The sequence below is a fragment of the Emiliania huxleyi genome, assembly GCF_000372725.1.
Source record: "Emiliania huxleyi CCMP1516 unplaced genomic scaffold EMIHUscaffold_257, whole genome shotgun sequence".
Classification (NCBI taxonomy): Eukaryota; Haptophyta; order Isochrysidales; family Noelaerhabdaceae; genus Emiliania; species Emiliania huxleyi.
Window position 1 is genome coordinate 61,584 of NW_005200110.1, and position 20,379 is coordinate 81,962.

At 66.1% G+C, this 20,379-nt stretch overlaps 8 protein-coding genes across 8 annotated transcripts; 4 read left to right on the forward strand and 4 right to left on the reverse strand.

Moving 5' to 3' along the window:
• Positions 1–2,466: 2,466 nt before the first annotated feature.
• Positions 2,467–3,185, forward strand: EMIHUDRAFT_237787 (hypothetical protein; the record flags this gene model as incomplete). The annotated part of the gene is made up of 3 exons (XM_005777730.1): positions 2,467–2,586; positions 2,788–2,927; positions 3,110–3,185. 3 exons carry the CDS (start codon positions 2,467–2,469, stop codon positions 3,183–3,185), a joined length of 336 nt encoding a protein of 111 aa, XP_005777787.1.
• Positions 3,186–3,829: 644 nt separating this feature from the next.
• EMIHUDRAFT_237788 (hypothetical protein) lies at positions 3,830–4,844 on the reverse strand (the record flags this gene model as incomplete). The annotated part of the gene is made up of 3 exons (XM_005777731.1): positions 3,830–4,192; positions 4,253–4,765; positions 4,839–4,844. The coding sequence occupies 3 exons, from the start codon at positions 4,842–4,844 to the stop codon at positions 3,830–3,832; spliced, it is 882 nt and encodes a 293-aa protein (XP_005777788.1).
• Positions 4,845–6,483: 1,639 nt separating this feature from the next.
• EMIHUDRAFT_237789 (hypothetical protein) lies at positions 6,484–8,105 on the forward strand (the record flags this gene model as incomplete). The annotated part of the gene is made up of 4 exons (XM_005777732.1): positions 6,484–6,863; positions 7,041–7,177; positions 7,579–7,637; positions 7,986–8,105. 4 exons carry the CDS (start codon positions 6,484–6,486, stop codon positions 8,103–8,105), a joined length of 696 nt encoding a protein of 231 aa, XP_005777789.1.
• Positions 8,106–8,441: 336 nt separating this feature from the next.
• EMIHUDRAFT_237790 (hypothetical protein) lies at positions 8,442–9,254 on the reverse strand (the record flags this gene model as incomplete). The annotated part of the gene is made up of 2 exons (XM_005777733.1): positions 8,442–8,497; positions 8,588–9,254. 2 exons carry the CDS (start codon positions 9,252–9,254, stop codon positions 8,442–8,444), a joined length of 723 nt encoding a protein of 240 aa, XP_005777790.1.
• A 965-nt stretch (positions 9,255–10,219) lies between these two features.
• EMIHUDRAFT_115562 (hypothetical protein) lies at positions 10,220–14,544 on the forward strand (the record flags this gene model as incomplete). The annotated part of the gene is made up of 12 exons (XM_005777734.1): positions 10,220–11,074; positions 11,493–11,641; positions 11,686–11,731; positions 11,795–12,319; positions 12,601–12,602; positions 12,707–12,766; positions 12,843–12,902; positions 12,979–13,099; positions 13,529–13,741; positions 13,881–13,887; positions 14,021–14,062; positions 14,390–14,544. The coding sequence occupies 12 exons, from the start codon at positions 10,220–10,222 to the stop codon at positions 14,542–14,544; spliced, it is 2,235 nt and encodes a 744-aa protein (XP_005777791.1).
• A 253-nt stretch (positions 14,545–14,797) lies between these two features.
• Positions 14,798–16,282, reverse strand: EMIHUDRAFT_237792 (hypothetical protein; the record flags this gene model as incomplete). Its single annotated transcript, XM_005777735.1, has 6 exons — positions 14,798–14,808; positions 14,876–15,018; positions 15,096–15,391; positions 15,468–15,648; positions 15,715–16,014; positions 16,077–16,282. The coding sequence occupies 6 exons, from the start codon at positions 16,280–16,282 to the stop codon at positions 14,798–14,800; spliced, it is 1,137 nt and encodes a 378-aa protein (XP_005777792.1).
• Positions 16,283–17,211: 929 nt separating this feature from the next.
• EMIHUDRAFT_115563 (hypothetical protein) lies at positions 17,212–18,204 on the forward strand (the record flags this gene model as incomplete). The annotated part of the gene is made up of 1 exon (XM_005777736.1): positions 17,212–18,204. The coding sequence occupies one exon, from the start codon at positions 17,212–17,214 to the stop codon at positions 18,202–18,204; it is 993 nt and encodes a 330-aa protein (XP_005777793.1).
• A 1,020-nt stretch (positions 18,205–19,224) lies between these two features.
• Positions 19,225–19,690, reverse strand: EMIHUDRAFT_237794 (hypothetical protein; the record flags this gene model as incomplete). Its single annotated transcript, XM_005777737.1, has 2 exons — positions 19,225–19,596; positions 19,667–19,690. The coding sequence occupies 2 exons, from the start codon at positions 19,688–19,690 to the stop codon at positions 19,225–19,227; spliced, it is 396 nt and encodes a 131-aa protein (XP_005777794.1).
• Between the last annotated feature and the right edge of the window lie 689 nt (positions 19,691–20,379).

The following is a 20,379-nucleotide window of genomic DNA, read 5'->3' on the forward strand; positions in this document are numbered from 1 at the left end:
GCGGCGCGGCCCCGGCGGCCCCGGCGCCGGCCGCGGCCCCCGCTGTAGCGTTTGGGGGGGGCGACTGGCGACGGCAAAAAATGCAAGCCCCGCCCCTGGCCACTGTAATCAGAGGGCAGATTTGGAGAGATCTCGAGGAGTACATACAGATAGACCCTCCAACCATCAGAAAACTCCGACCTGATCGGTCGTACTGACCGCCGACAGATCACTCCAGACAGCAGACAGGCCGACGTCTGCACGCGGCCGGCCGGGCGAGAGGCTTGACACGATCCGACCCTGCGACCCTGACGCTGCTGCTCTAGCTATCAGACATGCACTGCTGACTGCTGCCACAATGTGCGACCTGTGCTGGCCCACTTGGCGGCCTTCCCGGTCAGTGGTGAGGCGCAGTTCAGAGCTGTCGATGGCGCGATGCCGCACTGGTCCCACATTGGTGACACGAGACCACCAAGTTTGCCGGTCCAAGAGAGAGGCACCAGCGCTCTCCTGAGAAAGTGCATGGTCCCTCTTGACTGCCCATGCGCGCGAGGCTGTGTAGGCATAGCCTCGAGAGTGCCAGCAGCCAGTCGCCGAGGCAGTTTGTGACGCGCATTGCGTCAGAAGCGTGCACGCGCTGGAAGGACACCTTCCTACTGGCCGTACGATAAGGTCGTCACTGAATGGTGGATACTAAGGCCGCGAGCTATGCAGGTGGTCAATTGTGCAGCAGGGCACGGTCAGCAGCGCCGACAGGCTGTCGCAAGGCGATTAGGCGTGATAGCATGGCCGCAAGTACATCGAATTCCCATGAAAACAAGTAAAAATTCGCGCAAAAAAGAAAAACATCCCGAAAAAATCGGCGCCTGCGGCGGGCCATGGGACCCCATCTCCCCCCCGCATGGATGCCCTCTAGGGCCCCCGCCTCCCCCCAGAGATCGTGATCTGACTAACCTGGGCAACCATTCAGGGTGACGAGTAGGCAGTCGGTATGACGTATGAAATAGAGTTGCCACTGTGATGATTATAACAAATAAGACCTCACTTGGAGATGGGAAGACAAGGCGAGGAGATCTAGGAGAGATCTACCAGGTAGGTGGGAGGTGGCGCAGGCCGCAGCCGCTGCGCGCTCGTGTCCCTGAAAAATCTCTCAGTGAGAGGAATACAATGTTTTAATGCCTGTATGCGGTCCTCGTCGCACGGCGGGGACGGGCGAGCGACAGCACAAGCTTGTAAAAATGAAAAAGAAAGATTTTTTTGAACATTCCTACTTGCACAAATGAAAAAGAAAGGGAAGGACGAATGCAGTCCGCACCATTCTCGCAATATCTCTGACTTTACACAGATCGTTCACCCTCAAAATCGTATAAGAGCCACACACATTGATTGCAATACGCTTACTTGAGCACCTGAGCACTGGATAGGGTCGGTTCCGCATGGTACGGGACCCCTCGATCGTCTCGCCCTCCCTCACTGGTGTGTTCATTGGGGGGGGTCATAACAAACACGGTACAGGATCGAGGTGCACGCTGCCGAGGCAGTGTCGTCCCCCCTCTCCCCGACGGCGATGGCGGTGTGACCGATCGAGCTACAAGAAGAGCTTGTTCAGCAGGATCCGGGCCGTCGGATGCACTACCTCACTGGGCCTGAGACCATCGCGCGACCAGCCCCTCACCACTCCGGGTTTGCGTGGAGTCGAACCACTCCGGTATGGGTGGGCTAGCCCATTGATTTGAATTGAGGTCACCATCTTGAGCACTTGAGCACTGGATAGGGTCGATTCCGCATGGTACGGGACCCCTCGATCGTCTCGCCCTCCCTCACTGGTATGTTCATTGGGGGGGGTCATAACAAACACGGTACAGGATCGAGGTGCACGCTGCCGAAGCAGTGTCGTCCCCCCTCTCCCCAACGGCGATGGCGGTGTGACCGATCGAGCTACAAGAGGAGCTTGTTCAGCAGGATCCGGACCGTCGGATGCACTACCTCACTGGGCCTGAGAACACCGCACGACCAGCCCCTCACCACTCCGGGTTTGCGTGGAGTCGAACCACTCCGGTATGGGCGAGCCCATTGATTTTTAGCTTCATCTTGTTAATTGTCAGAATTCCTGTTGTGGTCACCATCTGGTTAATTGTCAAAATTCCTGTTGTGCAAGAGGGGAGGGAGGGGGCTCTGACGGAGTGTGAGGCGGGAGAGGGCAGGGAATGGGCGCGGGGGAGGGGGGGGGGGGGGCTCAGCCGTGCAAAAAGCATCAATTAATAATAGTAAGGAAGACATATTATTATGGTGGGGCGGGGTTGTGGGGTGGGGTGGGGATGTCGGGGTGGGGAGTGGGTGGGCGCCGGAGTGGGAGTGGTGTGGCTGCTCCTGTGGTGCGGGCGACGGCTTCTGAGGAAGTGTCGCCGGGGCCTCGCCGCCGCGTAAATTCTTTTGTGAGCACCCTCTCGTGCAAAATCAGCACCAGACACCGCTGGCGCACGCATCATGTCGCTCCCGCCGCTGTCGAAAGAGATGGAGGACAAGCTGGAGCAGTGGGTCGCCGCCAAGCGCCAGCGCGACTTTGAGACGTCGGACCGGATCCGCGCCGAGATGAAGGACGCGGGCGTCAACCCGGAGGAGTACCGCCCGCCGCCGGGCAAGGGAGGCGGCGGGTACGGCGGCGGGTACGGCGGAGGAGGGTACGGCGGCGGCGGGTATGGCGGCGGCGGGTACGGCGGCGGCGGGTATGGCGGCGGCGGGTATGGCGGCGGCGGGTATGATGGCGGCGGCGGCGGCGGCGGCGGCCTCCCGCCGCTGTCGAAAGAGATGGAGGACAAGCTGGAGCAGTGGGTCGCCGCCAAGCGCCAGCGCGACTTTGAGACGTCGGACCGGATCCGTGCCGAGATGAAGGACGCGGGCGTCAACCCGGAGGAGTACCGCCCGCCGCCGGGCAAGGGAGGCGGCGGGTACGGCGGCGGCGCGGGCGATGAACACTTCATCGCTTGCCGAGGCGGGGCATGTCCGAGACACCTCCATCGCATGTCGTCTAGGCGGGTATGGCGGCGGCGGCTATGGCGGAGGAGGGTACGGCGGCGGCGGGTACGGCGGCGGCGGAGATCGGTGCGGAGCCCTGCCAACGACACAACAGAGACGCACCCACACGAAACGCGCACCATGCGACGCGCCTCGCGTACTGGGTTGTGCAGAGGGTGAAGAGCGCGTAGTGCCGCCCAGCCACTGCCGCCTGCAGGTACGGCGGTGGAGGCTATGGCGGCGGCGGCGGCTATGGCGGCGGCGGCGGCTATGGCGGCGGCGGCGGCTACGGCGGCGGCCGCGGCCGCGATGACGACCGCGGCGGCCGCCGCGACGACGACCGCGCGGGCAACTACAAGACCGCCGACCGTGGGGACTTCTCCACAATGTCGGGGCGCAAAGACCGCAGCCGCAGCCGCAGCCGCAGCCGGAGCCGCGACCGCCGCCGCGACCGCGACCGCGACTAGCGGCCGCGGCCGTGAGCGGGCGCATCCGATAGGGCGGAAGCGGCGCGGAAGGCTCGCCGGCCGCGGCCGCGTCGGCGCTTTGGGAAGCGGCCTGGAAGGGGCGTTGGGGGGCGGGCGGGGGCGGGGGGGGGGGGGGGGGCATGCGCTGCAGACCGTCACGGCCGATGTCGATCGGCGCGCAACACTTGCTCCGAGCCTGGGGGAGGGGCGAGGCGTTTCGCAGCCGCCGCGCCACGTTTACATGATCTCCGATGCCAAAGTAAGGATCGACGGCTTTAAAAATGAAATATATGTCTTGTGTGTTCTGTGACTGAGGCGGCGCGCACACCACTTGTTTCTCCGAGCCTGTATCTCAGAGTCTCGGCTCGTCAGATGCTGACCTCATCCACCGGCTCCACCGTTCGCAGCGGCTGGTGCTGTCTCCTCGTCTCGCTCTTTCGCCCACCGAGGCCCGGCCTCGCGCGCGCCGGCGTCTTTGCGGTCAGCTCCGCCCGCTTGCGGTAGCAAGCAAAGAGGCACCCCACCGACGCGGAGGCGATCAGCGCTGGGGTCGCCCAGATCGGGTACCGCCAGTGCCCCTTCCAGTCGCACTGCACCGTCACCAGCGTCGCTCTAGGCGGGTGCGGCTGCCACCGAGTGGGCTGGACGGTCGCCTCGCGGCGCAGCTCCACCTCACCCGCGCAGAGCTGCTCGCCGTGCCGCAGCTCGTACGCGTACGTGCCGTAGAACGCCTATGGGACACGTCGCGGACGTGTCGTGGATGTGCCGCAGCCCTCGTAGACGCACGGTACTAGGACAGCGGCCTCCAGCGGCAGCAAGCCGGCCTCGCGGCCGCGCGACGTCATCTCGTGCGTCACCTCGGTATGCCACTCCCCCCGCCACAGGCTGTCCACCCGTTCCGCCCCCGGCTTGGGCTGCTTCCCCGCCGTGTAGAGCCCCGGCCCGTTGGCGCCTGCTGCCGTTGTCCTCGGGTCGTCCCACAGCTGTCCGAGAGTGATGCCGGCCACTGCTTCGTGCGAGAAGGCGATGCGCAGGAACTTCTCGAGCTCATACGCTTGCTGCGCCGGGTCGAGGCCCGAGATGGTGAGCTCCGTGATGTAGACGGGCATGCGCAGCTCGCGGAGCACGTCGAGGCGGTGCTTGACAGTGGACGCGTCCACTTCCCCGTCGAAGTGCGCCTGCACGCCGATGGCCTGCACCGGGACGCCGCGCGCGCGCAAGTCCCAGAGCGAGTTGTGGTACGCCTCGGCGGGCGTCAGCGTGAGCGAGGAGAGGATGCCACTCTCCGAGGTGCAGAGCTCGGCCTGCCAAGAATACACGATGCGCAATGAGACGAGCTACATACAGTTCCGTCTAGAGAATCCGAAGGGTTGGTACTGCCATACATTTACCCCCGAAGACGCGGCGACGCGGCCGTTTGCCCCGGATGAAGCGGTCGCAACTATGTTTGCTGAGGCAGTACGCGTCGGTGCTGGGCGAGTTCGCGTCCCAGCTTGGGCAACCCGCTATGCTCGATCCAAAGATAGCAGCATAACCAGCTCTCGTGCATCAATACGTGAGGTTGCGGGAGCTGAGATGGGCTTGGGAGCTCGCCCCGTTGCCGTGCTCGTTGTGGTCGCGATGATTGCTGCAGCTTTCTCACTTGCTCGTGCAGTCTGGCGCGCGCGGACGTACCCGCTTAGCGACGCGGATGCCGCAACGAATCGACGATGTGCACCAGGAACACCCCAGGCGCAGCTGCGGAGGGTGCCGGTGGCGGTGCCACCCTGCCGCCTGGCCCTGCTTTCGCTCCAGCCACAGTTAGGGTGTGCCAGTAGATGTTGAAAGTGGGTTTTGGAGGTGTCTGGGGGCGAGCTCCGGGAGATGAGGGTCCTGGTGTGAAGGGGACTGTGAAGAGGCACTTTTACACAATTTGTATACAACAAAAGGAGTCAACCTCCTACGTTCTTTCTTTTTTTGCACCCCTGCGAGCGGGGCGGGGTGCGCGCTGTGCATCTGTCTGGCAGTTGCCCAATCAGAAAGTAGGCGAGCAAGATGACGACGGCATATAGTTGATGAGTGGATGGATGAGGATCGCGAGGAACGTACACGCGTGTACAGACAGCGTCAGGCGAGGGTTCACCGCGTTGATCAAGGCCTTGCCCAAGAAGCCCATTCTCCTCCTTTGTGAGCGAGATCGCAGCCGAGATGGCAGAAAGAAGAAAGAAAGAACGCCGTAGAGCTCTAGACTGACAACAGTGTAGTTGAACCACCGACTTGTTGCAGCACCTGCTCCTTGAGTTGTGTTCGTACCATGTGATTGAACGCGTCCAACCCATCGGTCCCACCTCGCAAATAAATGGCACCAATAGCAGCATAGATCTCGTCGCGGTCAGCTGCACTATAACAACCAGCCACTCTCAGGTCAAACGACTCAAGCGTGTGCTGCAGAGCTATCCGCTGAAGTGCCATGGAGGCTCCAAAGAGGGTTCCTCCCACGGACCGACCGTCCGGCACCGCTCCGGGACGCACGCCGGCGAAGCACCATCAAGCTGCTGTACGGCCCCGGCATCGCCTTCCCAGGCTTAGCTAGACTGAGCGATATTGTGCACATGGTTGGTCTCTACAATATATACACTGACACTGAACCTCACAGAGCTCGTCCCGGTCCGTCACGGCCATCCTTGGCCTCCGGAGGGCCCCCGGCCGCGTCACAAATCCGACCACAGAGCACCGGGACGCGGTCGGGCGATCTGAGGCCCAAGTAGGCGTATGCATTGCCCATCCAGGGCTATCACCTGGACCTATCAACAGGCGCTGCGGCGCCGTGCTCAGGAGCTGCTGTTCACAGCCTTGTTATTGAGAAGAAAATACATCCTATGGCGCTGTGCGCTGGCCTGTGAGAGGTTGAGGTGCGAGCCCTGGAGGCCCTTGGGATGGGGGGGGACTACCCGCGGGCTTAGAAGGCCCGCGCGCAGGGGGGTGGGGCATTGAGACCGGTCACACCTGCGCAGACTTTCGTACGGCACAGTAGTCTTGCCGCATGCCAAACGACTCGCGCTCAATCCGTGTCCTGCTCCACCGGCACTCGTCGCCGGCGCCGCAAGCCGTGCAGGCACCGGCTTCCACCACCATCCTGCAGCTCAAGGAGCGGTGGTACGGCGGCGGTGCTCCATGCGGCGCTGCCGGCGTCGTCCTGCGGCTCGGCTCTCCCGATGGCCGGCGAGCATACAACTCGATGAGTCTGGCCGAGGTGTCCGCCGGGAGCGATGCCGTGGTCCTGTGGTGGGAGGAGGCGTCGCCAGCCGCCGCGCCAGCCGCGTCGCCAGCCTCCTCGTCCGCCTCGACGGCGACGGCCGCGCTGATTGTGGGCCTGGACAGCCTCGCCGATTTTGGCGCCTACGACGCGCAGACGTCGCTCTGGTGCCGCCTCTGGCAGCTCGACGCACCTCCCGTCTCACCAGGGGCGGTGGAGGCGGAGGGTGGCGGGCGGGCGCGGCCATTGCTGCGGCTCTACGAGGGCGGCGCCGCCGCCGCCGCCGTGGGCGCCGCTGCCGCCGCAGGCGCCGCGGGCGCCGAGGGGGAGGAGCGCGCCCTCAGCGGCGAGTGCGTGCTGTGGCCGTCGGGCGTGCTGATGGCGCGCTTCCTCGAGCGGCGCGCCGAGGCGCTGCAGCTGTGTGGCAGCCGGTTGGTCGAGCTCGGCGCCGGGTCGGCGCTGCCGTCCGTGGTCGCCGCGTGTTGCGGCAGCCGCGTGGTGGCGACGGACCGGGCTGCGGGCGCGCGCTACCTGCGCATGCACCTCGAGGCCAACGCGGCGGCGGTGCGGGAGCGGGGCGGGCCGGCGGTGCAGCAGGCGGCCCTCTCGTTCGGCAGCGAGGAGGATGCCGCTCGGCTGAGGGGGGCGGCACTCTTCGGAGAGCAAGGCAGTCTTTGAGTGTTTGCAGAGCACACAGCGAGCGCGCACTCACGTCACCAACCACACCACGCGCGTCTCCTCCCAGCGACACGACGCCTCTGCGCGCGCCGCGCGGTTCGTCTCCGCACTGCCGACGAGCGGTCGCGTCGTCTGTCAGTGCCGCAGACTCGCAGTGCAAGCACAGAGATGCATCTCAGAGCTCTCCCCCCCTTCCCCTCACAGGCGGGCCGCGGTACATCGTCGGCTGCGACATCCTCTACAGCGAGGCGCTGCTCGCACCTGTCCTCGACACCCTCGCCCGCTTGTGCGGCGGAGGAGGCGGCGGAGGCGGCGGAGGCGACGGAGGCGGCGGAGGCGACGGAGGTGGAGGCGGCGACGGAGGTGGAGGCGGCGGCGGCGGCGGAGGCGGAGGCGGAGGCGGAGGCGGAGGCGGAGGCGGAGGCGGAGGCGGCGGAGGCGGAGGCGGCGGTGGCGTCGCCGAACGAGGGGCTCGCGGGGGTTTGGTCGTCTACCTGGTGCACGATGACGGCTCGACGAGCCGCTGCGCTGCGCTGCGCGAGAGATTCTTTGGCGCGGGCGGGCTGGCGGAGCGGGCGGGCTGGCGCGTGGCGCGAGTGCGGCTGGAGGAGGTTCTGGAGGCGCGCTTCCTCGACCCGGAGCTTTGCCTGTTCGAGCTCACGCGGCGGCTGCCGCCCACCCAAGGGGCGCGCGCGGCAAAGAGAGCGCTCGACATCGAGTGCTCCGGATGACATCAAAAAACCACGAAAGTACTAATGGGGCCGGTTTGAAATTCGCGGGCGCAAAAACACACCCACACACCTGCGCGGGCGCGCGGGGGCCGCGGCGCGGCGGGTACCACCTACCACCGCGGGTGTGCGCGCGTGCGCTCTCGCGGTCGCGTCCCCCGAGCCCGACCTCGACGTCGTGTCGGCGCGCGTGTGCGATTCCGAATCTGGTATACGGACGGTGGCACTGGTTGCGGTATCCGGTATGAACGTGTGTACCGGCATCGCACGATCGCAGGGGTCACACAGTAAGAGCGTGTGGTGACGCCAGCCCCTCAAATCGAGCCTACGGGCTACGCTCTATCGCTGCCAGCGTGACCACGCCTCGTCCGCAAACTCGCAGTAGACTCGCCTGTCTAGCAACACAAACTCCACGCGGGCGAGGGTGCCGCCGGCGGCCCCTGCCGCCGCCGCCGCGTGCCGCTCGACGGCGTCAAAGGCGGCACGCGCCCCCGCGGTAGCGGGGAAGCCCGCCACGCCGCACGCGAGGGCGGGCAGGGCAAGCGAGCCCAGGCCGAGGCTGTCGGCGAGGTCGAAGCACGCAGCGTAGGTGCGCCGCAGCGCGGCCTCGCTCTCGCGCGCATGGAAGCTCGTCGGGCCGAGCGCGTGGAGCACCCACGCCGTCCGCAGCGCGTGTGCGCTGGTCGCCCTCGCTGTCGACGGCAACAGCTTCTCTCCACTCGCCGCCGCCGGTGGCAGCGCCTCGCACTCATTCTCCAGCCCGGAGCCCGCACGCTCACGGAGGGCGCCGTCTGCATTCGTCACGCCGGCGAACCCCCACCAGCCACTACGATTGCCGCACAGCTGCGGGTTGGACGAGGCGACGACGCCGCCCGTCGCGTGCCGCCCGCTCATCGCGGCGTCGCCAAGGCACCCGCTGCGGATCTGGAGCCTGATGGGCGCGTCCTCCGTGAGCGCCGGCACGCGAAAGGTGAGGGCTCCGCCGATTTCGGCCAGCTGGTCTCGAAAGCGGATGTAGCCTGCTGGCACGGCGGGCGAAGCGCCGCCCTGCTGGTCCGCGCCGCGGCGCCACGTGCAGCCGACGCGTGCGCTCAGCGGCCCGCCAACGCTACTGCTGCTGATGGGACGCGTGAGAGACCGTGCCCGGCGCATCGGAGGTCAATTCATTTGTTGGGCTGGGTCTTGAGTGCGCGTTCTCTTGCTTGCGCTGTCCGAGTCCAGCTGAGCGGTCTCTGAAAATCCACTTTTACCAATAAACTATAAGTACGTACGTACAACAGAGGCGGCGCTCGCGTACGCCCGCGAACTGGGTCCTGCGGCGACGCGTGCAGCAGCTGCCGCTGCGCCGTCGCGCCCGCTCACTGCAAGTGAGGCATTGTCGGCGGCGGCGGCGGAGGGACTACAGCTGCAGCGCTCGGTGCAAACGGAGAGCGGCTTCAAGGGCGTGAGCAAAGGCAGTGGCGAGCGCAAACGGCCCTACAACGTCTGTGTGCGCGGTGACACCCTTGGCAGCTTCGAGACGCCCGAGGAGGCGGCGCTCGTGTATGCTCGAGCTACGCGCCCGCTGCTCCGCCTCGGGCACTCGGGGGTGACGCTGGCGGACCTCGCGGGCGCGGCGCGCGCTGTGTCCTCTGTGTGTCCTGAGAATGAATGAGAGTGAGAATATTGGGGCAACACCGCCCGCGAGGACACGACCTGATCGCGGACTGGCGCGGACTGGCACACACACCGGCTCACCACCGGAGCCGCCTAACTAAGCGACTCCGTTAAGACAAACTCTCCCGTTAAGAACGAATACAAAAGTGGGAGGAGCAACGAGCGCCCTGGCGTGAGCCAAAGATACTCCCCCCGTCTGTAGACACTGATCACACACGGGTGGGACAGGGCGGGTCAGGCAACGCGAAGCACGAGAGCGCGTGCACGACAGAGCGACAGCGCAGAATGAAGGTACCGGGGCCCGACGGATAGGCGACGGGACGGGCGGGGCACCCTCCACTCGAAACCCTGGCTAGGGGTTCGAGGTGGCCCCCACCCAGGGGGCCCAGCAAAGGGACTGCCGACTGCGGCAAAAGACTTTAATCGTTTTTTTTAAACGACGCGAAGATACATACATCGATATGCCCACTGTTACCGTGCACGGGTTCATCCTCACCGTCGCCGCCGTGGCCGGAGTTCACATCTCGCCGCGCCTGGCATACCGCGCCGAGCATGTGCACACGCGCGGCAGAATTCCCAGCGCCTCTGCGCTTCCGGCCGGGCGTTACGTCGGGTGCGCCGCTGGTTCTCGCCGCTCTGCTCCGCCAGTCCTCTTCTTCGACCAGTACGATAAGGACGCGATGCGCCTCATCATGGACGCGCAGACCGAGGCGCGCCAGCTCGGCGTCGAGGCCATCGGCACCGACCACCTGCTCCTCTCGGCGACGCTGCAGCGCGATGGCGTCGCCGCGGCGCTCAAGCGGTCGGGCGTGGAGACCAAGGCGGTGCGCGACGAGCTGGCGCGCGCGGCGGGCGGCGGCGTGAGCGCGGGCAATCCCCTCGAGAAGCTCTTCGCCTCCACCGCCAAGGACGAGCTCCTGCCCTTTGCGTCGGACACCGAGCGGTCGCTGCGCGCGGCGCTAGATGACGCAAAGGGGCGCGGCGCAGAGCTGGTCTCGCCAAAGGGGCTGATGCTGAGTGCGGTCGCGGAGGGCGCGTCGGACGGCGGCTCCGCCGCCGCGCTGCTCGCCAGCCTCGGCGTCGACGTCGCCGCGGTGGTGAAGGAGCTCAAGCGCAGCGACGCCGAGGCGGTTGGCGCGGGCGGAGAGCGGCGCAAGGGAGGCAACTCAACCCTCGAGCAGTGCTCGGTCGACCTGACGCAGCGGGCGCGGGAAGGGAAGCTCGACCCGTGCGTCGGGCGCGCCGACGAGGTGCGCCGCTGCATGAAGATCCTCGTCCGCCGCCGCAAGTCGAACCCGGTGCTGATTGGAGACCCGGTCCGAACGCCGCCTAGATGCATATCTCCCCACATCTCCCCACATCTCCCCACATCTCGAGGCCCAGATGCCGACTCCCGCCCCCCCTCCATGCGGACTCCTGCTCCTTGGATGGCAAGCTAGCACTCGTGACGCGTCGCGCGCGGCCCGCACACTCGGCTGTGCATTGCGGGCGTGCATTGTCTCGGTGGCCCCCTTGTCCTCACGCGGCGCTCCGAAGACGCTTGCAGGAGGCGGTCCACACCCGCAGCTCGCACCTCCACCCCACTGCACCTCCGCCCCACCGACACTGCAGTGGCTCATGGCGAGATGGCACGTCGCGAGACGCGGCGGCAGTGCAGCCCCTCCGACGCGTGGACCCGCTGCGAGTGCCACCCACTGCCGAGTGCCACTTGCTCACCCCCCTCCCCGCCTGCAGGGCGTCGGCAAGACTGCGATCGCCGAGGGCATCGCGCAGCGCATCGTGGACGGCGACGCGCCGGAGCGGCTGCTCGGGATGCGCGTGCTCTCGCTCGAGCTCGGCCTGCTCGTCGCCGACACGAAGTACCGCGGAGAGTTTGAGCTGATGTCTCCCCACATCTCCCCACATCTCCCCACATCTGCCCGCGTAGGTACCGCGGCGAGTTTGAGGAGCGGCTCGAGTCGGCGACCTCCCGCGTTCTCCCGTAATCTCCCCCCCCCATCCCCCCCCTCCCCCCCCCCCCGTCTCCCCCCGTGCAGGAGCGGCTCAAGTCGGTGATTGAGGAGGTGACGCAGTCCAACGAGACGGTGCTCTTCATCGACGAGATCCACACACTCGTCGGCGCGGGCGCCGCCGAGGGGGCCATCGACGCGGCCAACTTGCTCAAGCCCGCACTCGCGCGCGGCGAGCTGCAGTGCATCGGCGCGACCACGATCGCCGAGTACCGCAAGTACATCGAGAAGGACGCCGCGCTCGAGCGGCGCTTCCAGGCGGTCAAAGTGGACGAGCCGTCCGTCGCCGAGACGGCCTCCATACTCACCGGTCTGAGGCCAAAGTACGAGGAGTACCACGGCGTCAAGTACAGCGACGGGGCGATCGCCGCCGCGGCAGAGCTCGGCGCCAGGTACATCTCGGACCGCTTCAACCCTGACAAGGCGATCGACCTGATCGACGAGGCTGGCGCGGCGCTGCAGATGGAGGCGTACGACGGGGGCGGCGCCGCCGGCGCGACCGTCGGCGAGGCGGAGATCGCCGAGGTCGTCGCCGACTGGACGGGGATCCCGGTCACCAAGCTGACGGCCGACGAGCGCAAGGAGAGATGATTCCACGCCTCGAGGAGACGCTCGCAGGCGTGCATGCCCCGGGCAGACATGTCCGAGACATGTCCGTAGGAGATGTCCAACCTGGAGGAGACGCTGCACGGGCGCGTCATCGGGCAGGCGCGGCACACGCCCTCCTTTCAGACAAGCCCCCCCCCCCCCCCCCCCGCCGCCGCCGCCGCCGCCGCCGCCCCGCCCCTCGCATTCCGCTCCGCCACCTCCCCACAACCCCACCCCCGCCGCAGGCGTTCTCCGTCTCGCGCCTCACCGGCCCGCCGCCAGGGAACGTGGGGGACGAGGCGGGCGGCCAGGCTGCGAGCGGCGTCTCTTCACACCTCGAGCTGTGAGCAGGTACGTGGGGTACGAGGCGGGCGGCCAGGCTGCGAGCGGCGTCTCTTCACACCTCGAGCTGTGAGCAGGTACGTGGGGTACGAGGCGGGCGGCCAGGCTGCGAGCGGCGTCTCTTCACACCTCGAGCTGTGAGCAGGTACGTGGGGTACGAGGCGGGCGGCCAGGCTGCGAGCGGCGTCTCTTCACACCTCGAGCTGTGAGCAGGTACGTGGGGTACGAGGCGGGCGGCCAGGCTGCGAGCGGCGTCTCTTCACACCTCGAGCTGTGAGCAGGTACGTGGGGTACGAGGCGGGCGGCCAGCTGACGGAGGCCGTGCGCCGCTCGCCGCATACGCTCGTGCTCTTCGACGAGATCGAGAAGGCGCACCCGGACGTGTACAACGTGCTGCTGCAGGTGCGCCGTCGCGCACTCCGCCTCTCCCCTCCGAGCGGGGCGCAGGCAAAGGGCTGGGGTGGAGGGAGTGGTTCGGGCCAGGGCGGAAGGAGGCGGGGCAAACGACCGACCCGATCTCTCGCGGCGTCCCGGGAGCGTGATTGACACCTCCCCCTGCGCCCAGCAGCCCCGTGGAGCTAGGCCGCACGTCTGGCCAATCCGCCTTAAGCGAGCGGCCCGGCCGCTGCACACACACACACACACACACACACACACACACACACACAGAGAGAGAGAGAGAGAGAGAGAGAGAGAGAGAGAGAGAGAGAGAGAGAGAGAGAGAGAGAGAGTCTTCCCCTCACGTCCCACGGCGATTCGGAGTCCAACGCTCCCCTCTCCCCCTCTCCCCCCATCTCTCCCTTGCTCCTCTCTGTGCCGCGTGCTGCGCAGGTGCTCGAGGACGGCCGACTCACCGACAACAAGGGGCGAGTGGTCGACTTTACGAACGCGATGCTCGTCCTCACCTCCAACGTGGGCTCGCAGCAGATCCTCAACATCGCGGGCGGCGGCGGCGGCGGCGGCGGCTACGAGGCCATGCGCGGCGCGGTGCGGCGAGAGATGTCGTCGCGCTTCCGGCCTGAGCTGCTCAATCGGCTGGACGAGGTCCTCTCCCCCCATATCTCCCGTATCTCCCCGTATCTCGCCCGAGCCGCTCAACAGGCTGGACGAGGCCGCCGCTCGAGGCGCTCCTCCCCCCCTCCCCCCCCCCTCCCTCCCCCCCTTCCTCCCGGTGTCCCAATAGGCTCCCCGTCCCTGGCTCGCAACTAGATCTTCCCACATCCCCCCACATCTCCCCACATCTCCCCACATCTCCCCCCGCTCGAGGCGATCTCGCTCGATCTCCCCATCTCTCCCCATCTCTCCCCACATCTCCCCCCGCAGGTCGTCGTCTTCGAGGCGCTCTCCCGCGCCGAAGTGTCCGAGGTGCGGGATCTCTCCCCATATCTCCCCATATCTCCCCATATCTCCCGCGCCGAAGTGTCCGACGTGCGCGCGCGTCCCCTCCGCCCTGCGGCATCGCCCCTCCCCTCCGCCCTGCTGCATCGCCCCCCCCCCCCCCCCTCCGCCCTGCTGCCCTACTCCCTCCCCTCCCTCCCCGTCCCTCCCCTCCCCTCCCTCCCCTCCCTCTCGCTCCTCCCTCGCCCTTCCGTCGCCACTCCCCGCACACACTGGCCACCCCTGTCTGCGGGCATGCCGCCGCCCGCCGCCGAGACCACAGGCCTGACCTCGCTAGTCGCGTCGCGCCTCCAGGCGAGGGCCGCGTGCTGCTGCGCAACAAGCGCGGCAAGACGCGGACCTATGAGCCGGCCACCGCCGCTGGCGGCATCGAGGGCGGCGACGCAGCGGAGAGCGCGGCGCTGCTCTCGGACGGCCTCCCGAAGGCCAACCCGCTCGGGCTGCCATGAGCCACCATCCCCTCTGGCGCTTCCTCTAGGGCGAAGCACCGAGCTGTGAGTGAGTCGGGCCTTTTCTAGAGCGAGCTCCACCGCACACTTCACCCATCACACAGTTGTGGGGGGGGCGGCGTCGCGTGCTCGCACGTCTCAGGAAAGTCTCGTGGCGCCGCCCCGATATGTAGCGGTCCGATCTCTCCTCATGGCTTTACGTACCACATTGTCAGTGACAAGGTTTTCAGACAACACAGAACACTCAGCAGTCTCACAACAGCCCTGCGGACCGCGACCGCTGTGTGGAACTCTCAGTACACAGATCACAGTAGACAGTAAAGTGGGACACGTGCGCCCCCAGCGGCCATTTTTGGGTACGAACGGCACGTGAACGTCGCCGAAGCTATCCGACGCTCCTTCCGCCCTCCCCGCGCCCCGATGGCTCGCCACGCCTCCTCGACGGGCGCGAAGCACTCGCCACCCATCGATCCGCTGCGTGGTGCCTCGATCCGGCTCCAAATGACTAGGGAAGAGGGCGAGGGAGCGACGGCAGCGCATCCATCGTCGACGTCGGGGAAACGCCTGCAACGAGCCATTCGCCGCACTGGCGGCCGGCGATCGCCCGCATCTGCGACTCGACGACGAGTATCGTGCACGGCGTGCGAAGCTGGTTGCACGCCAGGATGCCTTGTGCCTCGGCCGCAGACACGCGCACCGAGTCGAGCTGCGATGTGACGGCCACGAGCTCGCCACCCTGACGCGTCAGCAAGAGGGAACCCTCGAGCACCACCAGGAGCACATCGACCGCGCGGGGACTGCAGTGAATCGCCAGCGTCTCGCCTTGAGCCAGTGCACGCCAGGAGACCTGCCAAAGCGCGGCTCGAGGCAGGGTCGGTGCGCAGCTGCACGCGATGCTGCGGTCTTTTATCTCTACTGCTCACGTTGACGAACGAGCCCTTTGCCTGCACCGAGAGCGACTGCCCGTCGCGGAATCGGCGGACGTGCCGCGCCATCTCAGGATTGCTCATCGGTCGGTGGTACGCGTCCGGCTCATCCTCCTCCGTCTCAGCCCCAGCCTCTTCCTGCAGCTCTTCGCCACTCCAGAAACCGAGAAGCTCCCCCCTACGCGAGCAGCGGGCGTCAAATGTTCTGGGTTCAGGCAGGCGGTAGGCACACGTGAAGCAGCACCTCCGCGTGCAACGCACGCCGTGATTGCGTGCCTCCGCGACGACATCGGGGCCCCACGTGATGGATGCGTCCCCACAGAGGATTGTCATGATGTGATTCGCGGTCTTCTCCTCCACATTCTTGTACGAGTGGCGAACGTGAGCCGGCACAGCAATCATGTCCCACGGCTGCAGCACCGTCGTATGCTCCCCCCTCCCCCCCCAAGCAATCTCCCACTTCCCATCAAGGGCGATGAAAATCTCGACGGAAGGGTGCGTGTGGAGCGCGTTGCCTTTGCCCGGCTCGACCAAGTTGTACGTCCTGCAAGTCAGTGTGGTGGTGGACGAGTGGCAGATGGCAGCTTGTGTGGGGATTGCGCGCACATATTGAAACCGACATTCTCGGAAAAGGCCTGTGGCGCGTCCGGGTTGGAGACTATGCGGCCGAAATGCAATTGTGTGAGCCTGCGGCAGCGCGGGATGAAGGTGTCGAGGATGGAGCTGTCGAACTGTGGCATCGACGCATAGCACGCGACTTCGACCGTCGTCTCGCTGGCCGGCTTCTCCGCTGGCGTTCCCGCGCCGCTCATGAGGCTCACTGATTAAGGGTGCCGTCGCGCATCCTAACAAACGTACAATCCAGGACGCGACCCTCGGATACCCATCACTGGTTCCGGCTCCAACCCGGATAGGGGGTCTGTGCCCACTGACTCGCGCCAAAACGCCCTACCTACCTACCTATTGCGGGCGCCAACCGCCAGGCTCCGTGCCCCACCTACCTACCTACCTATTCCCAGGCCGCGCTGCGAACGAAGCGAAAAATACCCGTTGAGCCCTCTGTGAATAGGCTCCCAGCGCCCGCCGAACCCGTCTCGGCTGGCGTCCCAACCGCAGGCGACTCGTCTGGCATGGCCCCGTTCGCGGCTAAACGCGCCGTCTCCCGCCCGCGCGAGCGGAAGCGGTTTTCCCACTCCTCTCTTCGGGTTTTTAGCCCCCCGCTACCCAGTCGCAATCGTGCGACGTAGCGGGGGGCCACGACTACGTTTAGGAAAACATAAGTTGTTGCGCGAGCTGTGAATTGTTCCGCCCCACTTACCCCCATTTTGCAAGCAGCAAAAAAGAAAGAAAGAAAACAGACAACCCAAGGGAGGGATGGGAGGACGGCACGCCGCCACCACACAGGGATTTTAAGGAGAGGGGTGTGATGCGCTAGCCGTCGCCCACCCTAGGGAGTCTGCCTCTTCCTATCTCTTTTCGCAGTCTCTCGCCGCTTCTCGCTGCAACCTTCATGCCACCTCGCGGCCGTCCCGCAGCAAAAATTCTCGCACCTTTTGACGTGAAATTCTGTGAGAGAGGCTTGTATCTTAAGAATTCTTACGAGACCACAAAGTCGGCTGGGCCAGGCGTCGTTCGGTGCTCTTCACGTTAGCTGTCCGGTGGGTGTCCGGTGGGTCAGAGCTCCTCGCCCAAGAACGCGGGCCGGTCAGGAGCTCTGCGGGCACCTCCTCGTTCGCCGCCCATGAGCGCCCTCGGCCCCGACTCCTGCGCACTGGGTCCGCACGCGACCGGCAAGCAGGATGCTCAGCACCTCTGCAACAACGCGAGCTTCGCCTCTGCGACAATCTACTACCCCACGGAATCCGGGCTGAAGTCGTTGCCTTCCGTCGTGATTGTCGGCGGCTGGGGATGTGGTGAGCAGGCGATGGCGGCCTGGGCTCCTTTTTACGCCTCACACGGCATCGTGGCGATGACCATCGGCACGCCTTCGCCGTTCACGGACTCGCCAGCCGTTCGTAGCAAGGCGCTCCTCGACGCGAGCCTGGCGTTGCAGGGTGAGCACGAGCGTGCTGACTCCGTTCTGCGAGGGCGCCTCGACATCTCACGGCGCGCCGTCCAGGGCTACTCCTTGGGCGGCGGCGGCGCACAGCTGGCGGCCCTGGCTGATCCGACTCTCAAGTGCGTCATCGCGCTCGCTCCGGATGGCGGCTACATGTTTCCTTCGAAGCACTCGCTTTCGTTTCCAAGTCCGCCGCCGACCGCTGTGCCCGTTCTCATACTTTGTGGCGACAACGATGAGGAGGCGCCGCCCAAGAAGTTCGGATGGCCGCACTACCGTCAGACGGGCGCTGCCAAGCTGATCTTCGAAGTCGAGGGCGGGGATCACTACACCCCACTCGGCCCAGCGGGTGGTACCAAGCACCAGGCGGAGGCAGGGTCAATGAGCATGGAACTATGGTGCGTCAACTGCTCGACCATTTGCGCCTGCTGGATGTGCCAGTGCCCACTTGCGCTTTGGTGCACGCCGTGTCCGTGCGCTACGCTAAATGGACCAACCGGCCACGCTGCAGACCGCGCGCCGCGCGGCGCCATCGGCGGAGTGGCACTCGCGTGGCTGCGGCTCTTCCTGCTCGACGACGAGACGGCACGGTCGCAGCTGGTCCTTCGTCCTGACATTGCCAGCGGCTTCGAGTGCAGCGGGATTGAGGCCCCGTTGGCGATGGACCGAAGCTGACGCTTCGCCGAGCGCGCCACGCGCCTGCCCGACCCGCGCGGGGAGGCCCTTTGAGCCCTGTGCCCGTGTCCCGGTGGGCATCCCATCGGATGCATGGGGCATGCCCGCGCGCGTGCCGCCTCGCTGGGCGTTCCGTGAGGGGGGGAGGGAGGGGAGAGACCTTGGGTAGGCTAGGTAAGGTAAGGTAAACTTCTCCACACACACTCGAGGTGGTGGGGCAAGGGGGGGCAACCCTCGCGTCTCCACGCATTTGTTGCGCGCCGGAGACGACTCGACGTCGCTGAGATCGGAGATCAAGCTCTGACAGGTCGCACGTCGCTCCTTTGACGCCGACGTGACTCACCCGTGCAGAGCGCATCAGGACACGGTCTCGACGCGCTCGGTACGACGCCTGCGACCCGTCTCGGGTCAGGTGGCACGACGCTCATCGCGCCTACCAGCGCTGCCGTACAGGTTGCCACGACGAGGTCGAGCACGCTTCTATACACGCTCGCTCAGCCTTCCTTTCCATCCCATTAGGCAGCCTGGGAACGGTGGCGGTCAGAGGCAAAGCCTACGAGGGGGGGTGGAACCACATGTCACGGCTACTGCCGGCTCGACCCCAGTCCCCACGACTAGCCTCCGAAGGCTGACTTTGCGGCACCATCATCGGACGATGATCGATGTCGCGACGAGTTGGGTCGCTCTCGCGGTAGCCAGATGACCTCTCTTCCTAGGATCATCGGCCATGCGATGACCGCAGGGAGCGCGGGGGAGGGCGCTGGAAGCAACACGGAGCTCCGTTTTGGAGACGTTTTCAAGATTAGCGTGTCAGAGACAGAGTGAAATGGCACTAGCCCCTGCGTCCTGCGTCACCACGCAGCGCTGATGTACCCACTTGTGGGACCGACCGGCACCGGACTCCGGAGTCGCTTGAGATTTGTAAAGGTGTAGTCGTCCGAAGAAATCAACCTCGATGTTTTCTTTTTACCCAACGCCTCCCCTGTGCGGGCCTCTAACACTCAAGAGAACCATTACCCCCTAACACCACTCGCAGAGCGCCACTCCTCCCGGCACTGCCGAATGTGCCGTCAGCACGTAGTTGGGAAAGTGGGTCTTGCACGATGGGCAGCCCAGGCCCTTCTTGTCCAGCTGGTAGAGCTTCTTCAGGCAGTCCGTGCACAGAAAGTGGATGCACGGCAGCTGGCTCGGGTTGTCCTTGGTCTTGACCATCTTGAAGCAAACCGAGCACTCTGTCCGCCGCGCGACGCCAATCTTGAGCAGCCGCGCCATGAAACTGGACGTGCAGACCTGGTCGCTGACTGGAGGGAGGGTGATGCCCCCCTCCGTGCCATTGAACAGCAGCCATGGAACGCAGGGCACTGGCGAGCTCCCGAAAGTGAGTCCCGTCGTCTGTAGTCCTCTGACTCCAGAGACCAGAGTGGTGAGTGCGCGGAGAGCGAGAGAAGCAAAATGTATGCACTGGCACGGACGCGACGCAATGCATCAACCAAATGCTACCGCCGCCGGCGCAAGCCCCCCCGCCTCCCGCTGCGGCTGGCCAGCACTGGTATCGCCGCCGCTCTCCCCGCCTCGCGCCTCCCCCGCCATCCGGTTGTGGGACCGACCGGCACCGGTCCCGGTGGTCTCCTATGTGAGGAGCAGGGAGGCGTGTCGGACGCTGTCGCGCGCCGCGGCAGTGCTAGACGAGTGGCTGGGCGCGACTGTGGCGCCGGCTCTACGTAGGCAGCCGCCCGCCACTCGGCGCGCGGAGGCTGCGCTGGACCGACGCCTCTGCTGTGGCGGCCGTGCAAAGGACGGGCGGCGTAGCGCTTTTGGGTAATATAAAAAGGACGGGCGGCGACTAAACCGCCTCGCCCGGGCCACCGTGGCCCTCGGCGGGGCCGGCCCGCTGTCCGTTCGAGGGCCGCCAAGTGGGGGGTGGGGTGGTTGCGAGCGGGGGTCGTTGCTGCTGCACAGAGGCGCCGAGGTCTACGCGGCGCCGCACCTCTGAGGAGGCCGCCGCCGCCGCCGCCGCCGCCGCAGCCGCCCAACGCTCTGTCGACGCCTGTGTGCGGTGGGGAGGAGAAGGTCGGGGGGGTGAGACATCCGGCGGAGGAGCCGTCGCTGAGAGGGGGAGAAGAGGGGGGGAGGCCTCCAGCGGCGGGCTCAGATTTCTCATGTGGATTGGAGGCA